The 19571-nt window shown below is 48.0% G+C and overlaps 2 protein-coding genes and 5 non-coding genes across 7 annotated transcripts; 3 read left to right on the top strand and 4 right to left on the bottom strand.

Moving 5' to 3' along the window:
- Nucleotides 1–2944: 2944 nt before the first annotated feature.
- Nucleotides 2945–4930, top strand: Borcs6 (BLOC-1 related complex subunit 6). Its single transcript, XM_090351586.1, has one exon. The coding sequence runs from the start codon at nucleotides 3141–3143 to the stop codon at nucleotides 4218–4220; it is 1080 nt and encodes a 359-aa protein (XP_090207712.1). The 5' UTR covers nucleotides 2945–3140; the 3' UTR covers nucleotides 4221–4930.
- A 584-nt stretch (nucleotides 4931–5514) lies between these two features.
- Nucleotides 5515–5588, bottom strand: Trnai-aau (transfer RNA isoleucine (anticodon AAU)). Its single transcript has one exon. It is a non-coding gene; the product is annotated as a tRNA-Ile (tRNA).
- Nucleotides 5589–5936: 348 nt separating this feature from the next.
- On the bottom strand, nucleotides 5937–6010 carry Trnat-agu (transfer RNA threonine (anticodon AGU)). The gene has a single exon. It is a non-coding gene; the product is annotated as a tRNA-Thr (tRNA).
- A 188-nt stretch (nucleotides 6011–6198) lies between these two features.
- On the bottom strand, nucleotides 6199–6280 carry Trnas-gcu (transfer RNA serine (anticodon GCU)). The gene has a single exon. It is a non-coding gene; the product is annotated as a tRNA-Ser (tRNA).
- Nucleotides 6281–6517: 237 nt separating this feature from the next.
- On the bottom strand, nucleotides 6518–6589 carry Trnaw-cca (transfer RNA tryptophan (anticodon CCA)). Its single transcript has one exon. It is a non-coding gene; the product is annotated as a tRNA-Trp (tRNA).
- A 6713-nt stretch (nucleotides 6590–13302) lies between these two features.
- Nucleotides 13303–15098, top strand: Tmem107 (transmembrane protein 107). Its single transcript, XM_090351587.1, has 5 exons — nucleotides 13303–13533; nucleotides 13757–13824; nucleotides 13918–14018; nucleotides 14471–14567; nucleotides 14822–15098. The coding sequence occupies exons 1-5, from the start codon at nucleotides 13447–13449 to the stop codon at nucleotides 14889–14891; spliced, it is 423 nt and encodes a 140-aa protein (XP_090207713.1). The 5' UTR covers nucleotides 13303–13446; the 3' UTR covers nucleotides 14892–15098.
- A 382-nt stretch (nucleotides 15099–15480) lies between these two features.
- Nucleotides 15481–15616, top strand: LOC150050986 (U8 small nucleolar RNA). The gene has a single exon (XR_016538550.1). It is a non-coding gene; the product is annotated as a U8 small nucleolar RNA (small nucleolar RNA).
- Nucleotides 15617–19571: the final 3955 nt, after the last annotated feature.

Below are 19571 nucleotides of genomic sequence, written 5' to 3' on the forward strand. Positions count from 1 at the left end.
GATTGACAAAATAAAAATTAACTTATAACAAAGAATTCTCAGTAACAGTGCTTTAACAATAGTTAACAAAAACTTTCACAATTGTGCTAACAATAGTAGTCCTTCTGTACAACTCCATAATAAAATTATTTAAAATACATAGCAGAAATACTGTACTAAATAGACTTATCTGTAACAGTTCTTTAATAACATTTAACAGTGCTTTAACAATGCTTAACTCCATTCCAGCATCTTCGGTAGAGATGGTTCCCCACTATATTTTTCCAAACTGGCCTGGCACCATTTCACAGTACATTCAGGTGGCTGTGAAAGCAAAGGAAAGCAGAAATCTCACTTTGTTATACCTGCAGTGGATTTAATGTCAGGATATGCCAAGTTATGGACAGTAGAACTCATCTCCCTATGAGGGAGCATACAAGTGCAGCACTCAGTGTATCCCACAGGCACTGTGACACAACAGGGGCATGATGATGTACCTCAGAACTTTCCTAGCAGCAGGTGACCCTCCCAAAGTAGATATATGGAGCCTCAGTATGCTTTTCTGCAAGGTATGACTTTCCATTTCAAGTGTCTCAACAGGAGGAAAACATCAATTGTTAACTGTGGAGCCCAGGCTGAAGCCCATGCTGGCACACCCTGATGTGCTCAGCCAGAGTGGACCATTCATGGAGTGGGCCTATGGTATAGGAAGACACTCCTCAACCACCCCACAGTCATGCTTGTCATGAATTTCTGACCCATAAGAGCTAGGACTCTTTGCTAGAAAGAAAATTCAATGAGGCACTTGCCACACATCTTGGGACCCAACATCAGACACACCAGAGCATTAGCTGTACCACCGTCTCAGTCCAAGTTAAGCCTGAGATACACCTTGCCTCTGCCTCACCGATCCTTTCAACTGCATTCTTCCTCCAAAGAGCAGAGTCAGGAAGCCTTCCTTCTACCCCTTCACCCATCTTGCCATCGGAATATCAGCTGCCTGAAGACAGCAAGCAGTCAGGGCAGAAGGGTTGCAGAAAAACCATCACAACTGCAATTTCCTTCTGCAGCTTGCAGAAACGGCTTCTTCCTCCCTCCCCCAATTGCCATGATCCCTGATGCCCCCCTCCCTCAATCGGCATGGCTCTGTGGCTGTCTCCCAGGCTGTCTCTCAGGAGTTTTCTTCATCTTCCCAGCCTGATTTTGACAGCAAACAGGGATGGAAGGGGGGGGTCCCTTTCCTATTCCCCCCATAGGAGAATTATCATATGTATTTTAAGAATGTATGTCATCCCCCAAAATCTAGTAATAGAGTAGTTTCATTGGAAGGAGCAGACAGCAGAGACGTCTAAAACCAATGGAGAGAAAATAAGATCCTGGACTCTGGAAATGGTGATGTCATGGTATGGATCCAGCCACTGTGCTGTGTGCCTGGCACCACAGGACCACCATGCAGCACAAGAAGGAAGGTTGTCCACATGTGATTCCAGGCAAGAGAGCTCATGTCACCACATTGGCTTTCAAAACCATCCTGTACAGAAGGAGCTGTACTGAGAAGCTGTCTGGAGACCAGAAACTTCTCTCCACTGCCCTGTGCTTCGGTGTCCTTTTGTCCATGTTTCTGTGATAGCCAAGACTCTTCTTAATTTCTTGTGACTCTTACAATAAAATTCATTCTGTTCTATAGGTCAGAAATTTGGCATGGCATAGCTGGGTCTCTGTTCAGGCAACCCCTCCAAACTATAATCAAGATCTTTCTTGGGCAGCTTGAGTTCTTGTCTGCAGATTGGAGAAAAATCCACTTTCTGGGAATTTTGGTTGGTGGTAGAATTCAGTTCCTTGTGGTTGTAGGACAGAGAACCTGACTTCCTTGCTGGCTTTTAAGTGAAGGGGGGGAGGCTTGTGTAAACTCGAGTTTCTGGAAACTTTCCATATTCCACCTCACGTTCAAATCAGCAATGACACATGGAATCATCTCAGTCCTTTCAACCTTTCCTGTTAAGCCTTCTTTGTCTCTTGAAGTTGAGTGCTAAATGTATTTTCCTCAGCCACCAAGAGGGTGGCTTTTTTTTTTTTTTTTTTTTTGTAGTTCTTGTCATCATAGCCCAGGCATTTGTTCTTGACTCCCCATTTAACTACCCTTGGTAGACAAGGAGCTTATTAAAATTTGGGATCTTTTCATTTGTTGAGTTTTTTTTTTTAAACAAAAATCACACCTTATCCTCCCATGGCAAACACTCTCAACCGTAGAGTGGGCAAGAGATAGAAAACAAAGCAGCAAAAGCCAGAACCGTCCACAGGCCTCCGCTGCTCACTGTCTGCGAGTCCCTCTCGACCCGGTCGGTTCAACGGCCAGGGCGGGTAAGGAGGGAGGAGGGAACCCGGCAACGGTTCAAGCTCAGCCAGAATTCTCCCTTCCGTTTCCTAGGCCGGCCCTGTGGCCTGGGTGCTGGCACTGAGCTCTCTGGCTCAAGGCCTGGCGCTCTACCAAATGGAGTCTCGGCTCCACTTCCAACCTTTCAGTGATTCACTGGAGATCAAGAGATCCGTAGACTTTCCTGCCCCGGGCTGGCTTCCAGGGCCGGAGCCTCGTCCTCAGGTCTCAGCCTCCTGAGTAGCTGGGCTCACCGGCGCCAGTCACCCGCACCCGGCTCTCTCTTTGAACCTTCCTGGGTGATTCTCGCAAGCCAGAGCTGTTCAACTTTTAGGGTCCCAGAAGGATGCATCACCACCACCGCCCACGGCCCCCGGCAAAACCCCAAGCTCGATCCCCGAGCGTGGCGCTCGCGAAGCGGAGTGTGGGCGGGGCTATGCTAGGCGGAAACCGACTGGGCCCCGCCCCCTCGGGACTCCGGTATTTCAGTCGCTGCACCTTTAAGATCCGTCCCCGAGACTTCCTAAAGGGGCGGGGCGGCGCGCCCCAGCTGTCAGCTCCTTGGCTCCACCCCGCCGCCTCTCACGTGAGCTCCGCAGCTCAATAACAGCTCTTCTTCCGGAACGTCCTGATCGTCTCAACCAATCAAATCGTTCTTCCTGTCCTTACCATTGTCAGTCGGCGGCCAATCGGCCCGCCTCTACTAACGCCCCTTAAAGGCGCCACCGCCGCCTCCTGAGGTGGGGGGGGCGAAGCCAATCCCTGAGTTCCGGCCCCCGTTCGCAGTATGGAGTCATCCCGGGGGCGGCTGGGGTCCGGGGCAGACCTACTAGCTGTTGGGGAGCAGCAGGCCGCGGTTTTCAGCGGCGGACCGGGCCGAATGCCTTCCAGGCCGTCTTCACTGGGAAGGGTGTCCGGGGAGGAAGAGGCCGAGAAGGCTGGGGTCGTGAGCCGCCACCCCCGAGCGACCCCGAAGGGATCGAGTAGCGGCTCCGTCCACCGGAGGCCCGAGGCTTGGGAGGACGAGCCCAGGCCCCGGGCCACGCTGACCGGGACCGGGAGCCGCCGAGGTGGGGCGCCGAGTCCCGAGCCTGGCCCGCCCCCGTCCTCCCAGCCACCGGACCCCGAGCCCCCGAAGGACCAGCCTGCCTTGGAGAGGGTCTGCCGTCGAGGGAGCCCGGGAGGCGTGGAGACGAACGAGGACGTGGAGGCGGAGGGCGCGGAGTTGCTGGAGGAAGAGGGGGCGGCGGCGGCCGGTCGCGCCGGCCGCTCCTTCTCCAGCCGCCTTCAGGACAGCCGCAGCCTGGACGGGCTGAGCGGGGCGTGCGCCGGCGCGGGGTCCTCCGGGGTCGCCGAGCCCGGCGCGGGGGGCGGGCGCCGCGCCACCATCTCCAGCCCCCTGGAGCTCGAGGGCACCGTGAGCCGGCACGGCGACCTCACCCACTTTGTGGCGAATAACCTGCAACTGAAAATCCGCCTGAGCGGCGCCCCTCCCGCCCTGCCGCCGGCCCCGGCCCGGCCCGGCCTGCCCCCGGCCCCCGAGGCCACCATCCCGCCCATCGACCCGGACGTGCTGCGCGATCTGGAACGGCTGAGCCGCGACCTGGGCGGCCGGGTGGATCGTCTGCTGCGCGGGCTGGGGGGCGCGGTGCAGGAGCTGACGGCGCTGAGCGTGGGCTGCATCCAGACCTACCGCGACGCCGTGGACTCCTTGGGGGAAGCCGTGGACATGAGCATCAAGGGCATGTACACGCTGCTGGCGCGCTGCGAGGAGCTGGAGCGGGCGCTGCAGCCGGTGCAGGGGCTGGCGCGCCAGGTGCGAGACATCCGACGCACGCTGGAAGTGTTGGAGGCCCTGTGCAAGTGACACGACAGGACAGAGGCCGTCCCTGCCAGGGCGGGGCCCAGCAGGACCCCGAGGACTCATCCGAGGAGCCAGGGTGGGAAACGCCGGCCGAAGGGAGGGCGGGCCTGGGTGTCGGCCATGCATTTGCCTGGCCTGTGGCCTCCCGCTCACTGGGGTCGTCAGGAGGTGTCTGGGGAAGACCTAACAGTTCTGGTGGGAGGCGATGTTGCTCTGCTTCTACTAAGTTAGCCACTTATTGCTGCCCTCTTCTTCCCAACTCTTCTCCCTAGCTAGAGCACCCAGAGCCTTGAGTGGGAGGGGGGGTTGAGGGTGGGGACATGACTCCCACGAGTGATGAAGAGAAAGGAACAGAGGAGGCCCCAGCCCCAAGGTGGCCATCTGACTCGGGCCCATAGTCTCATGTGCCAGGGGCTTTGGGAGCTTGAGTAGTTGTTGGCCCCACACCATGCAGGCAAGATACACACACGTGAAGATGAATCACCTACTGCTTCTCCCCCATGGTCGCTTACCACACCAAGTCCCTAGCCTGAACAGGGGTGTAGCTGAGAGGAACGCGTGGCGTGGGGGAGGAGGTGAAGTAGGTGCGGGTCTCAGGGCTCTCAGGGTTCAGGAAGAATTGTCGCTGGTTTTGAAGCCCACCTGTTGTGGAGTGTTCTAATCAGTTTTGGCTTTCTGAGTTTTTGTGGAATTAAAAGTGTTGCTGCTGCTAAGGCTGAGGCTTTGTCTGACTGGGGTTCTGGGGTCTGGCTAGCCAAAGGATGGTCTTCACGGAACTCCCCTCGGGGTCGATGGGTACTGGGAGCAGAGTGGAGGTCCCTGGCTAACCCGGGAGGGATATGGTTCCTGCTGTTAGCAGCAGAGGGTAGAAGGGGGAATGTGAGACAGATTACACATGGACTCAAATTCAGTGAGAGACACAAACTAGGTATCTGGAAAAGAAGGAAACGGGGTTAACTTCTCAAAGCCTCCTGGACAGATGAGGGATGGTAGATATTTCAGCCGTGGAGGAAGAGAGGACCATTTGAAGCCTTATTCATAATCCATTTTGCAGTACTGATCAGTGCTACACTTGAGTATTTGAAACAATCTCATTCACTACCAGTTTTTTGTTTTTCCAGTTTATGTAGTGCTAGACCACGTTATACTGTAATTTTAGATATAAAAAGTAACATTACCACTGTTTTATATGTCAAGTAATTCATTTATTTGACAGGTGAAGTGTTTGAGATAGGACACATTACCTAGGCAACTTTCAAGTAGTAGAAATGAAAGACAAAAAAAGAAAGCACCACATTGGCCCGTACGGGGCTCGAACCCGCGACCTTGGCGTTATTAGCACCACGCTCTAACCAACTGAGCTAACCGGCCTGGTGGACCCTGGTGCTTGATATACAGAAAAGAAGCTGATACAACTTCACTTTGGCTAGTAAGTGTGGAGCAATTTTAAAGGGATGAAACAATTTTAAAGACATGAAAACATACACGAATTGATCCATTAAACACAAGTTCAAGATAAGGGCACGATAAAAGTACAAACAGATGGTTCAATTTAATTCTAAATTGGAAGTCGGAGCACAATTAAATACACAACAGGCGAAATCTAGTGGAGCCTATGCCAGAACAAGAAATTGATGTCTTGGGTGATGTAGATGGATGGACACGTGGGAAGGTTATGTGGTATAAGTTGGTAAGAGTAACGCGAATTCACAATAATGGAGGCACCGCTGGGATTCGAACCCAGGATCTCCTGTTTACTAGACAGGCGCTTTAACCAACTAAGCCACGGCGCCAAGACGTAGGATTAGGGGGCTTGATGCCTTGGCCAGGTCAATTTCATGGGAGATGGCCGTTCAATTAAAAATCTCTGGAAAACTCTAGAAAGTGAAGATGAAGGGATATTTGGTCCAGAGTGCGATGACATACGTACTTGAATATTTCCAGTGTACAAAATGTGAGCAAAATTTTAAATATGAGGCGCCGACGAGGATGGGATTCGAACCCACGCGTGCAGAGCACAATGGATTAGCAGTCCATCGCCTTAACCACTCGGCCACCTCGTCCCCACGCACCGATCTGGTTTTCTCCTCTCTCGGAAATGAAAACGCCTGATTTCCGAGCGAATTGACTCACCCTTTGGTGACTACGTTGGTAAGAAATAAAAGACTCAGCGCGGAAAAGAAACAAGTCAGTTTCAATTCACGTTCCTTCTGCTCATCAGGATTGAGGTTGGATCAGAGTTAAAAGTTAAAAAGTTTAAAAATATCACTGGATTTCGGTAGCTGTAATAGAAAAAGAACTGACCCCGACGTGATTTGAACACGCAACCTTCTGATCTGGAGTCAGACGCGCTACCGTTGCGCCACGAGGCCTGCCGCTCCCACTGTCAGGGAGCGTTCTTTATGACCACTATGGATCGTGCCTGCGCTCGGCGTTACCTAGCTGCCTGCACCCGGAGAGACTGGGACTCTCCCGGAATCCAAACCGGAGCGCGGTCCCCCAGGCTCAGGGTCGGTAGCGCCTCCCGTCGCGGCCCTGAGATCCTCGGACTAGGACCGGGCGCCGACAAGAGCCCTAAGAGGCCCCAGACTCAGCTCGGAATGGATCATCACTCCCGTCTGCGCATCCAGAATCAATTGCGAAGCAGATCGGGAAAGAGCCTCAGTATTTAGAACTATTCGGGGAAAAAAAAATAATATATATATATATATACATATACATATATATATATATATATATATATATCTCCACACTTAACTTTTGAGATGTGGTTCACATACAGTGATTTTTGGGGGAGGGGGTCATGGAGCTTGAACTCAGGGTCTGGGCGTTGTTCCTGAGCTCTTCAGCTGAAGGCTTCCGCCCCACCCTTGAGCCCAGCCTCACTTCCCATTTTCTAGAGGTTAACTGGAGACAAGAGTCTCGTGGACTTTTTAGTGCCCAGGTTGCTTTGTACCTTGATCCTCAGATCTCAGCCTCCTGAGGAGCTAGGATTACAGGCGTGAGCCATCGCGCCGGAGTCATTGTTCTAATTTCAAGCATGCTGACAATCTATCTGAACTACTTACATCCTCTTTGACACTTACTACCTTACCCCTCTCACTAGTATCTACCTCCTACTCTTTCCCCTCCCCGTCCCCTCTCCTGCTAATCAACCAACAGCTTTCATGGAGGTTCTTTATCCTGTTTTCATGTATAGTTGTAATGTATCCTAAAATTATCATCTTTCTTTTTTCCCTTCCCTTTCTCTTCCTAAGCAACCCCTTAGTTATATTCAGGTTCTATATTCATCCATATACATATGTAATTAGATACAATATATAATAAAGTACATATATTTCTGTTTATACCCATGAATATGTATATCTTTTAGCATTCCTCATGTCAGTAAAAATATAGAATATCTTCATATCTTGTTTTATGAACTTGGCTTGTCTCATTCAACAAATACAGGACATTTTCATCACTCCAGAAAATTCTCCCATGTCCCTTCTCAAAAGACCCTGACATACACCACCAGAAGAAATCATTGTTCTAGTTTCTGTTATCAATCTTTTTAGACTCCCTAAGTGAGCCAGACTGGAAAGAGGGATACTCTAACCTAGAGGAGACTGATTTGCTGCTGCTGCTGCTGCTTCCTCCTCCTCCTCTTTTTTTTTTTTTTTTTTTTTTTTTTTTTTTTTTTTTTGCCAGTCCTTGGGCTTGAACTCAGGGTCTGGGCACTGTTCCTGAGCCTTTCTGTGCTCAAGGCTAACCACTATGCCACCTGAGCCACTTCTGGCTTTTTCTGTGTATGCAGAACTGAGGAATCCAGGGCTTCATGAATGCCAAGCAAGCACTCTCTATCACTAAGTCACATTCCCAGCCCCCGGATCTGCTTCTTGAAGTGTTATTGGTTACTGGTGGGGGTAGTCTATCTGAAGAAGTCCCCAAAAGATGAAAGGGGACTCAATTTCTATACTAGGCAGATTCTTGTCTTAGAGCAGAGATAAGACAAGATAAGGAACCCAGAGATTTACTTAGTAAGACAAGGCAGAGGAAAAGACAGTGCACACTCAGAGTCTTTATGATGAAAATGAGGGATGGAGTTTAGGTGTAAATTCACTTTAAGCTGAGTGCTCCCCCTTTTCTATACCCATTACAAAGAGGTAAGTTTACCTGAACACCTTTCAAGACAAATGCCCTTCTTTAATATATATTTTTTCTTTGCAAAAAGAAAAAAATGATTACTTCTGTAATCAAATGATTTACTAAATTATTCCTCAAGGTCTTTAAGATCGTCTTCCCTCACTTCCCAGAACATATTATTTTTTTGAGTATGTGAGCAAGCCCAGAGGGAGGGCCACTGCATCTATGCCATTTATCAAGCTATTCATTTACTTTTTTTTTTTAAGCATCTGGCTTTTGATTTCCATGCTCCATTTTTCCTAGTGTATTCTGCCTCCAGGTTGGCTTTGAACTGTGATCCTCAAATTTCAGCCTCCTGAGTAACTGGGATTACAGGGATGAGCCACCTATGATCAGTCGAACCATTTTTCAATTACCTAAAATAAACTCAACGTGGCTGCAACTGTCTGTGTTACTGTTCCTACTGCTGGACGGTCTTTTGAACAATTTTTTGTTTCATCTGTTTGGCCCTTACACTCAAGACTTAATTCACAGTAATTAACATTAATTAATTCACTCTTTCACATTTTTATGGGAAAGCTTATCTGTCTTCCAAGGCAACACTTAATGTACTACATTTTTAATTGAATCCTTGGCATTTCCTCCATTCAACTACTTGTCAGTACAAAATGTGTACTCCTAGCACTCAGTATGATTCCTGTAAGATGCGCTCAATAAATATTTATATAATTAATGATAGTATTTGTAGAAGCACTGCGATGAACAAGAATTTGACTCACATAGAAGAGTAACTGAAGAGCCTGGAAGTGAAGTTGAAAAAGCAACAGAAAAATGGCTTTCCTAAGGCTGCACAGCCATCTAGACAAGCAGCAAGGTGGGTGACAGGTTCTCATGAATCTCTTAAATTGTACCCATTAAAACAAGCATTCATGCTAGGTACCTGTGGCTCACACCTGTAATCCTAGCTACATAGAAGGTTGAGATCTGAGGATCACAGTTCAAGAGTCTGTGAGACTCTTATTGCCAATTAATCACAGAAAAAGCCAGAAGTAGTGCTGTGGCTCAAGTGATAGAGTTCTAGTCCTGAACAACAACAACAATAATGAGCCCAGAGACCTGCGTCCAGACTTAAGAGTTCAAGCCATAGGACTGGCAAAAATAAAATATAATAAGTTAGTATTGAAAAGAGGGGTTGGAGATATAGCTCTGTGGTAGAGTACTTGTATGAGGCTTTATAATATTTGAAACACATAAGAGGTTTAAATGTCCAAGTTTATAGTTATTTTAAAAATAACTGGGCTGGGGGGGGGAGATAAATGGAGACCAAGACATGAGTAAGGGTATCAATGTATATGAATTAATGCACTTTCTATCTGGCTAATATAATGTAACCCTTCTATTAATTACAATAAAATATATGAAAAAAATAATAACTGGGCTGGGTGTTTGGCCTAGTGGTAGAGTGCTTGCCTAGCACGCACAAGGCCCAAGGACAGTGCTCAGGCCCTGAGTTCAAACCTTAGGACTGGCAAAAAAAAAGGTCAGGCAATTAACCTATTTGATGATGTCTAGAATTTGCTTCAGAATAACCAAGATGGGGTTGTAAGGAAGTTACAACTGAAATAAGGCTGCCATAACCTAAGAGTCTCAGAGACTTTCCTTCCTGAGCTGGTTCTGAATGGCAGTCCTCAGATCTCAGCCTCCTGAATAGCTAGGATGACAGGTGTGAGCCACCAGTGCCCCAACACTTTCCTTATTTTTAATATGTTTGAATTTTACTGTGATAAAACAATTTATTTTATTACCAATTTAAATGTTAGGATATGTGAGTCCCCCACCCCAATCTTCAGTGCCATTTTGGGGAACAATTGTCTACCCACAGTACCACATATGGACAACAGGTGGCTCTAAAGCTCAGAAAATACCTCTTTCTAAGGCACGGTTTCTGCCAGCCAAGATCAGAAAAATGGCAAGACTACTTCAAGGTCCACTGTCTCTAATTCACAACATGAAATGTAACTATCCATTCTTTAGTATTTCTTCAAGCAAGAGGCTTATAATAAGCATATTTTAAGCCCCATCTCTCCAGATACTGGAACCTCAACCCTAATGTAGTCATACTGGACCCTTCTTTTGTTTTGTAGCCCAAGTTACTTTTCTTCTATAAATCTCCTGATTATCTCTACTTCATTAGCTCATTCAATCATCGTGGCTCAATCACTCTGGTTCAAGTGCAATCCTGTTCTTTATATATAATACTGTCTTCTTCATTCACCTTCCGCTTAAAATCTATAACCCAAATTGCAGTCATCTTCTAGAATATGAAGGTGACACCTCCCTCTCTGTCTGTAAGACCTACAGGATTGGGCTCTTATATACTTCTGCAACTTCATTGTGATCTTGTCTTTGCTTTACATTGCTGGACTTCACTCACTGGCTTCCTTTCTGTCCAACAAACACATTGGGCTCATTTCCATAACCATTGATCTTTTTCCTCCCTCTGCCTGGAATGCACTTCCTCCAAATTTTCACAAGGCTTATTCTTAACTTTGATCCTATTCGGGGTCTTGAAAAATCTTGCAAGAGTCTAGATTTTCCTCACTTTTGCCCTAGGACACAGCTTCCTTTACTTTTTATGAATGGTCAAATGATAAAACGATTGCTTGGCCTGAGTTTTTCTTTATTTTATTGTTGGGGTGATGTACAGAGGGGTTACAGTTATATTCATCAGGTAGTGGGTACATTATTTCTTGAACATTTGTTACCCCTTCCCATGTTTTCCCCCCACTTTCCCTCCCTCCTGGCCTGGTTTTTTTCTATTCCCTGGAGAATGTGCATGAAAATTACCAGGCAGGAGGAAGAAAAGGCTGAACTGAGTCTGTTTTACAACTGTAAACCTAGCTACTCAGGAAGCAGAGATCTGAGGGGAGAAGCTCACAGCCAGTTTAGACAGGGATCTATGAGGCTCTTCTCTGCAATTTAGCACTAAAAATCCAGGAGTGGAGCTATAGTTCAAGTGGTGGAATGCTGTCCTTGAGCAAAACAAAAACAAACGAAAAAAGTGTATGAGGACTTAAGCTCAAGTCCCAATACACACACACACACACGCAGTTATTTTCCTTTTCTTTCTTTTTTGGTCAGTCATGGGACTTGGAGCCACAGTGCCACTTGCAGTTTTTAAGTGGTTAATTGGAGATAAGAGTTTCACTGGCTTTAGTACCACGATCCTCAGATTTCAGTCTTCTGAGTAGCTAGGATTGCAGGAGTGAGCCACCGCACAGTGCGAGTTCTTTTTTGTATCCTTTAATTTGGTGCTACAGGTGTTGGGCACTTGTTAGATGGGTTATTTTTTTGTTTGTTTGTTTGCCAGTCCTGGGCTTGAGCTCAGGGCCTGAGCACTGTCCTTGGACTTTCTCAAGGCTAGAGCTCTACCACTTGAGCCACAGCACCACTTCCAGCTTTTTCTATGCATGTGGTACTGAGGAATCGAACCCGGGTCTTCGTGCATGCTAGGCAAGCACTCTACCACTAGGCCAAACTCCCCACCCTAGATGGGTTATTTTTATTTGGAAGAGCTCCTCATTCTTTTCTCTTTCTTGACCCTTAACTAAAATACGTTGACAGTCTTTGAGTTCTGATTTTCTTTTTTTCACCCATTGGTGTAGGATAAAGAAAACATATTTACAATTTTGGAACCTTAAGTCATATGCATTTCCATTTATTCTGGGTCAAATTCCCTAAAATTAAGCTTCAGAATAGATGATGTATCATCAAAGAGCTTTGTCTCCTCATTATTCTAGTGTTTCTCTCTTATTTTTATTTTTCTGGTTCTGGGGCTTGAACTCAGGGCCTGGGTGCTATTCCTGAGCTTCTTCCCAGTGAAGGCTAGCATTCTACCACTTGAACCACAGCACTGCTTTTGGCTTTTCTGAGTAATTCATTGGGGATATGATCCTCAGGACACTTTTCTGCCAGGGCTGACTTTAAATCGCCATCCTTAGATCTCAGCCTCCTGAGTAGCTAGGATTAGAGGCGTGAGCCATCAACTAGTATTTCTCTTTAAAATGTTACCAATAGCACCTATTACTATTAGTTTATTTTTCCGTTTTCCCTGTCAACACTATAAGCTAGAGAAAGGTTCAGACTTTTGTTTACAGCGTACTTCCAGATGCCAGCACAGGGCAAAACACTTACAAGTCAATAAACTTTCGTTCAGTGAATGAGTGAGAAATGTCTATTGGCCTTGTCATTTAGACTGGCTTAAAAAGAAACTGACATGGCAGAGATTGTGATCCTGGGAAATGGGCTGAGAGGGCCCTTGAGTATGGGACTCGACTGCAAGCAACGTGAGTGGGGAGAACTTGCGGATGTGCAGGGCTCCCCAAAGGCCCATAAGGATCTCAGCAGGACGGGGTTCACGACCTGTAACCGTGTAAGGTGGGGGGGCCGGGCACTCCAAAGCCACCACGTCCTTCAGATGGGCTCCGAGTCACCGGGCCGTTCTGTCCCTTTTCTCCACGCAACCCTCCGAAACTTGCGTCTTACCCACACCCTACTTCTGGGGAGCTGGACGTCTTCTGCAGCCCGCGAACCCCCCCGCTGGGATGCAAAGCGCGAGTCTTCCTCGGGGAGCCCAGGCCCGGGGCCTGCGGGCCCCGTGACACGCGTCGCCGCCGGACGGCCCGGGGCTTCCCCACGCTCGCTTCGCGTGTTCACCGTGGCTCAGGGCAGTGAACACGTAAACAGAATGGAGAGAAGGTCCGGCGCTGTGGGGAAGCAGGAAAAGACCTCCGTCCGGGCCGCACGGGGCACCGCCGCACACACGCGTCCACCCGCAGGCCCGCCGTGTGCGCGCGCGCGCGCGCGCGCGCGAGAGAGAAAGAGAGACCAAGCCAACTCTCGCGAGGCTTCCGAGGACGCAGCGCCGCGCCGCCTACGCAGTTACCAAGGCAACCGGGGGGCGCCGAGGCGCGCGGGAAGAGCTGCGGAGGAGACTTTGGTGTTTTGATTGGCTTTCGTTTAGTTTTTATTTTTCATCTTGCCCAGAGTTCTGGGATTTGAACCTCCGGCCTCTGAGCTGGGCATCTCCTCGTCCAAGGCCATGGGTCGGGTCTCGGGGCTCGTGCCGTCTCGCTTTCTGACGCTGCTGGCGCATCTGGTGGTCGTCATCACCTTGTTCTGGTCCCGGGTAAGACGTCCGGCCGCCCCGGTTCCGCCCTCGACCCCTTGTCAACTCGGGGTCCGACTCCAGCCCTAGCTAGCGTCTCACCCTCCCTCGCTGGGCTCCCGTCGTTTCCCGCCGCCACCCCAGCACCCTCCCCACCACACACACACACACACACACACACACACACACACACACACACACACACACACACACATCCTCCCTCTCTCGTCACTTCTTTTCCTAGGACAGCAACATCCAGGCCTGCCTGCCTCTTCGGTTCACTCCCGAGGAATATCGGAAACAGGACACCCAGTGAGCTCCTGGGACGGGGTCGGGTGAGCGGAGAGGAGCGGGGACCCGAGGGGGCCATCCAGGCACTCCCCGTCCAATTCTTTGCCTCTGCAGGTTGGTGGTCGCGCTCTCCGTCACCCTGGGCCTCTTTGCAGTGGAACTGGCCGGTTTCCTCTCCGGAGTTTCCATGTTCAACAGCGCTCAGAGCCTCCTCTGTATCCTTTCTTCCCGTCCACCTTATCCCACATGATTCCGTAAGCCTTTCGGGCACAAGTGTCTCTCTCGTAGCTGGTCAACAGCATCTCCGTTGTTGAGAAAGCTTAAATGTGTGGTTGACTGATTGATTGTGCTGGTACTGGGACTTGAACTCTGGCACATATATGCATTTGTAAGTGGTATAAACACTGATGTATAAGGAATGTGTAACATATATGGCATCCTAAGACCTTCGAGTGAGACACAAAGATCCATGTGGGTTTTGTATTGTTGGTGCTTAGTGCTTACCTGCAGCCCCACCACTGTCCTTAAATTTAGAAGGTGTGGGTACTGACGCCGACCCTTGCAATATGGCGAGGGAGCAATGGAATTCTATCCCTACCACTGGCTTTTCTCTGCCGGTGCTCCTGTGAATCTAAAAGACTTTCCTTGACTGGTGTGCATTTGCTAGCCATTGCAGCTCACTGTAGTGCATCTGTGTCTCTATCCTTCTTCATATTTGAACGTTGGGAGTGTACCACGTACTGGTACATTTTTGCCTTCTGCAGGTACCGTATCACATAACACACAGTATTTTGGGAATGGAAGTGGAAGGTGGAAGGTTTTCCCAAGTCTGAAAAGTTTTCCCCCATCCAGGCTTTTCCTCCAAGTGTGAACTATCAAATACATTTAACATCTTCTGAGATTTCATACCCCACCACTCCTGTTCCACTCCCCAGCAGTATGAGGGTAGAGACTCTGGACTGGGAATTGGGAGTATCATGTTGCAAGAGGAGCTGAACCGTCCACGTTCCTTCCACAGTGCCCTCCCAGCTGTCACTGAAATGGCGTTATTCATCGCTGTCTTTGGGCTGAAAAAGAAACCGTTCTGATCATCCTGAGGAGAAAGTAGGGATGAAGCCGGAGGGGCCCAGGACGTTCCAAGGTTCCATGGTTCCTTGAAGAAGGAAGGCAAAGATGCGGATTCCTTCCACCATTGGCTAATTATCTCCCGAATCCGGGATTCTCATTTTATACAGTACTTTATAATAAAGTATATTTTACAGTAAGAACAAGACTGATAACAATTCTCAGGTGACAGTTGGGGTGTCCAAAATTCCGGAGGGAGGATGGATGCTTTTCCAGCCTTGCTGATCGTAAACTAATTTACAGCGCCTCTATTTTGATTTTTACGGTAGATGTCTAGAGGAAGGGGTGGGCGGGGATATGTAAACGAAGTGGGTAGGGCTGGATTTAGCAAGTGTGTTTGTGTGAGTGGAGCATTCTGGGAAAGACACGTTTTTCGCGTTTTTGTGCCGAATTGGAAAGAAGTATATTTTTAAGGATTTACTACTAAGTACTGCAATCGAATTAGAAAAGCTCTAAACCGATGGGTTGCTCGGACTAGCCTGGTAGCTAGTCACCCTAGCTTACAGCGGCACCGGCTATTGCAGAGTACGGAGTCCGCGGTCCAGCTCGCTATCGTCAGGTAGGATAATCCTTACCTGTTCCTCCTCCGGGAGGGCAGATAGAACATGATGATTGGAGCTCGCATGATCTATGATTAGGGTCTCCGCGTGGCCAGGGACTTACAACACCCTGGTTGCTCCTATCTGATTCTTCCTGACGATCCTTCTTTTCAAGCGTAATTACTAATAGACTTGGTGTTTCATTGTATCTGTTATTTAGTTGGGCTTGATTGTGCGAGGTGTTGTAGTCTAGCTTTCAACACCTTGCTGCTTTTGTGCAAATTGGTAATTGTTTTCCTTCTGTTATAAGAAATACTTGTCTTCGAGGTGTGTACTGAGGAAATGGTTTCCATCATGAAAATCAGAAAGCCCCCTCCTATTCAGGGCTACTTGCAAATACCAGAAAAAGAATATTAAAGAGAAAGTTAATTTTCCCATCAGGTCTTTTCCGGAGCTGGTACTCTACCAACTTGAAAAACAGCTCTACTTCTAGCTTTTTACTGACAAACTTGAGGTAAGAATCTTATGTTGCTTTTCCCCGCATAGTCTGGCTTTGGATGATGATTCTTAGATTTCAGCTACCATTACAGGCCAGAGGGACTGATGCCAATTTAGGATCAATGATCAGTGGATGTTGGGAAGGTGTTGTTTTGTTTTGTTTTGTTTTGTTTTTGCCAGTCCTGGGGCTTGAACTCTGGGTCTAAACAGTCTTCGGTCTTTCTCAAGGCTACCCCTTCACCACTCCCGGATTTTTCTATGTATGTGGAACCAAGGAATCAAACTAGGGTCTTCGTGCATGTTAGGCAAGCACTATTACCCCTAGGCCAAACTACCAGCCCACCTCCAAGCGGAACGAGGTGGCTCTCGCCTGTAATTCTAGCCACTCAGGAGGTGTGAAGATCTGAGAACTGCAGTTCAAAGCCAGCCTGGGCACTGAAAAGTCCACGAGTCTCTTATCTTCGATTATTCACCAGAAAACCAGAAGTGGTACTGTGGCTCAGAGTCCCAGAGTTCAAGTCCCACAACCAAGACAGACAGAGAGAGAGAGAGAAAGGGAGAGGGAGAGGGAGAGGGAGAGGGAGAGGGAGAGGGAGGGAGGGAGAGAGAGAGAGAGAGAGAGAGAGAGAGAGAGAGAGAGAGAGAGAGAGAGAGAGAGAGAGAGAGAGAAGAAAAGGTCAAAAGTTGCACTATAGCTCAAGTGGTAGAGTGCTATCCTTTAGCCAAAGAAGCTCAAGGACAAGCTCAAGGACAGGGCTGGGAGTTCGGCCTAGTGGTAGAGTAGTTCCTACCATGTATGAAGATCTGGATTTGATCCCTTGGTACTACATATGTAGAAAAATCTAGAAATGGGGCTGTGGCTCAAATGGTAGAGCTCTACCTTGAGAAAGCCCAAGGATAGTGTTCAGGCCTTGAGTTCAAGCCCCAGAACAGACCAAAAAAAAGGGGGGGAATTATTTAAATAATTTTTTGTGGGTAATAGGGCTTGAACTCAGCCTGGGCACTGTCCCTGAACTCTTCAGCTCAAGGCTACCACCCTACCCTTGAGCCAAGCCCCACTTCCCATTTTCTAGAGGTTAATTGGAGAGAAGAGTCTCAGGGTCTTTGTGCCCGGGCTGGCTTTGTACGGTGATCCTCAGATCTCAGCCTCCTGAGTAGCTAGAATTACAGGCATGAGCCACCATGCCTGGCTAAATAAATATTCATTTAAATAGCACTAGACTGTCCCCTTTTCCTGACACTTAAATATTGGTGCTCACTACTTCCTTAGCTGATTTATCCACTTCTGTTTTATGTGCACAGATAGGTCCCTCAGGGTTTCCCATATACTACTATGAAAGCTCTTTACCACTGAGACTCAACCCCAGCCCAGCTTTTACCTTTAAACACCAATAGATGTTTGTATTTCTAATCTCAGTTTTCTAGGCCATGGAGCAAACCCTACAGCCAGTCTTGCCTGCCCACTTCTTAGTGTAGTATTCCCTCCTTGGCTATCTAAGGGCAATAGGTCACTTTATTTCCCTAGGGCCTCAGGCTCTCTCTTCATCTGTACTTCAGAAGCAGTTCCTTGGGGGACCGGGAGTTTGGTCTAGTGGTTAAAGTGTTTGCCTAGCATGCATGAAGACCCGGCTTCGATTCCTTGGCCCCACATACGTAGAAAAAAGCTGGAAGTGATGCTGAGGCTCAAGTCCTAGAGATCCAGGACTGGTTAAAAAAAAAAAAAAAGTAGTTCCTTGGAACACTTCAGCTATTTTTCAAAGGCTTTGCCAATTAGCATGAGAAACAAATCGCAGTGAGATAGAATGGCTGGAGCTGATTTTTTTTTTTTTGCCAGTCCTAGGGCTTGAACTCAGGACCTGGTCACTGTCCTTGAGCTTTCTCAAGGCTAACACTCTACCACTTGAGCCACAGCACCACTTCCGGCTTTTTCTCTGTGTATGGTACTAAGGACTTGAACCCAGGGCTTTATGCATGCTAGGCAAGCACTCTCCTACTAGGCCAGATTCCCAACTGGAGCTGATATTTTGAAGAGACCCTCCTGGCAATCTCAGAAACCAGGAGGCCTGCAGGCTGAACTCTGAGGCTATTGAGCCTTGGGTCTTGAGTCTTAAACAGTCCTCTCCCCTGTAGTTAGAGCTGGGATGGCAAAAAGTCTAGACTCCCATAAAGTTGTCTTGTGGTTGCTACGACTGCTTCTCATGCATTTTCTAGCAGTACTGGTGTGTGTGATCTGCTGGCTATTCTCTAACGAATACTTGCATTATTCACTTCACTTTTTATGAGTGGGGGCGGAGAGTAGTGTGTAGTTGATACTGCCATTTACCAGAAGGACCACATGGACTCACAGCAATATCTCACAGAATTATTGAGAGGATGGAGTAGGAAGGGAGGGAAGGGTAGTGAAGTATCAGACTTATAGTGACTTTTTCCTAAGTTGCCTTGGATCTGGGACTCTCCTGTCATGGTATACATACATATGTTGATGTTGTCTGATCAGTATTCATCTTGTTCTTGTTTCTCCCTCCTGCCCCCCCCCAGCCCAGTGCAGGGCTTGAACCCTGGGCCTGAGTAGCTAGGATTACAGGCATGAGCCACCAGGCCCAGCTTCCTTTTTTTTTCCCCTCTAACTGACTGAACTGCCTAGGAACTCTGTGCCAGCCTTCCTGCCTTTACTATATTGCTGGTCAGCACTTCACTGCTTGTGGTGAGTGTTCCACTCTGCAAGCTCTCTGGCTCACTCTAAACCTGGAAGCACATGACAGAGCTGTGTTTCCACTGGGGTGCTGCCTGTCACACCTGAGTTGGGGTATCCCTTTGGGGTGCCTCCTAAGCTCTCTGGATGTCCTCTGCCTCAAGTACTCGATAAAGTCAAATCTCCTGTTTAAAATTTTATTGTAATCAGGTCTGGTTGATATATATATATATATATATATATATATACTTTTTTTTTTTTTTTTGCTAGTCGTGGAGCTTGAAATCAGGGTCTGAGCACTGTCCTTGGACTTTTCTCAAGGCTAGAGCTCTACCACTTGAGCCACAGCACTACTTCCAGCTCTTTTCTATGTATATGGTACTGAGGAATCGAACCCAGGTCTTCATGCATGCTAGTCAAGCACTCTACCACTAGGCCAAACTCCCAGCTCTGACATATATACTTTTGTTTGTAATTTCTGCAGAGATTTTTGGACAATTTTTTCCAGCACAATAGTAAATGGTTAGAAGTTACATCCATCCAGGCATTCCTTGTTCTCCACATTCGTCTTTCCTACTGCTAATCTTACTTAACTCTTCCTTTCCCCCTACCCTCCTTCCAAGTCACCCCAGAGCCTGGAGATTACCCAGAGACCCAATGAAAGTCCAGCTGAATTTCTCAGTCTCCCCATGGTGGCGCTTCAGAGCTATGCTAAGAAGGAGGGTATGATTATTCTTAAAACTTCATTTTCTCTTAGAAAAGGCTGGGGATGGCCCTCAAACCTCTTAAGATCTGGTGAGCATGGCATTTAAGGTTCCCAATAATCGGGATGATAGGGAACTAGCTAATAAGACTGCCCCTGAAAGGAGCAGTTCCTGGCAGCTGCCATCCAGATGCCTGGAAGAAAAGGCTCA

This window comes from Megascapheus bottae, chromosome 17 (genome assembly GCF_031878675.1).
Source record: "Megascapheus bottae isolate mThoBot1 chromosome 17, mThoBot2.hap1, whole genome shotgun sequence".
Taxonomy (NCBI): Eukaryota; Metazoa; Chordata; class Mammalia; order Rodentia; family Geomyidae; genus Megascapheus; species Megascapheus bottae.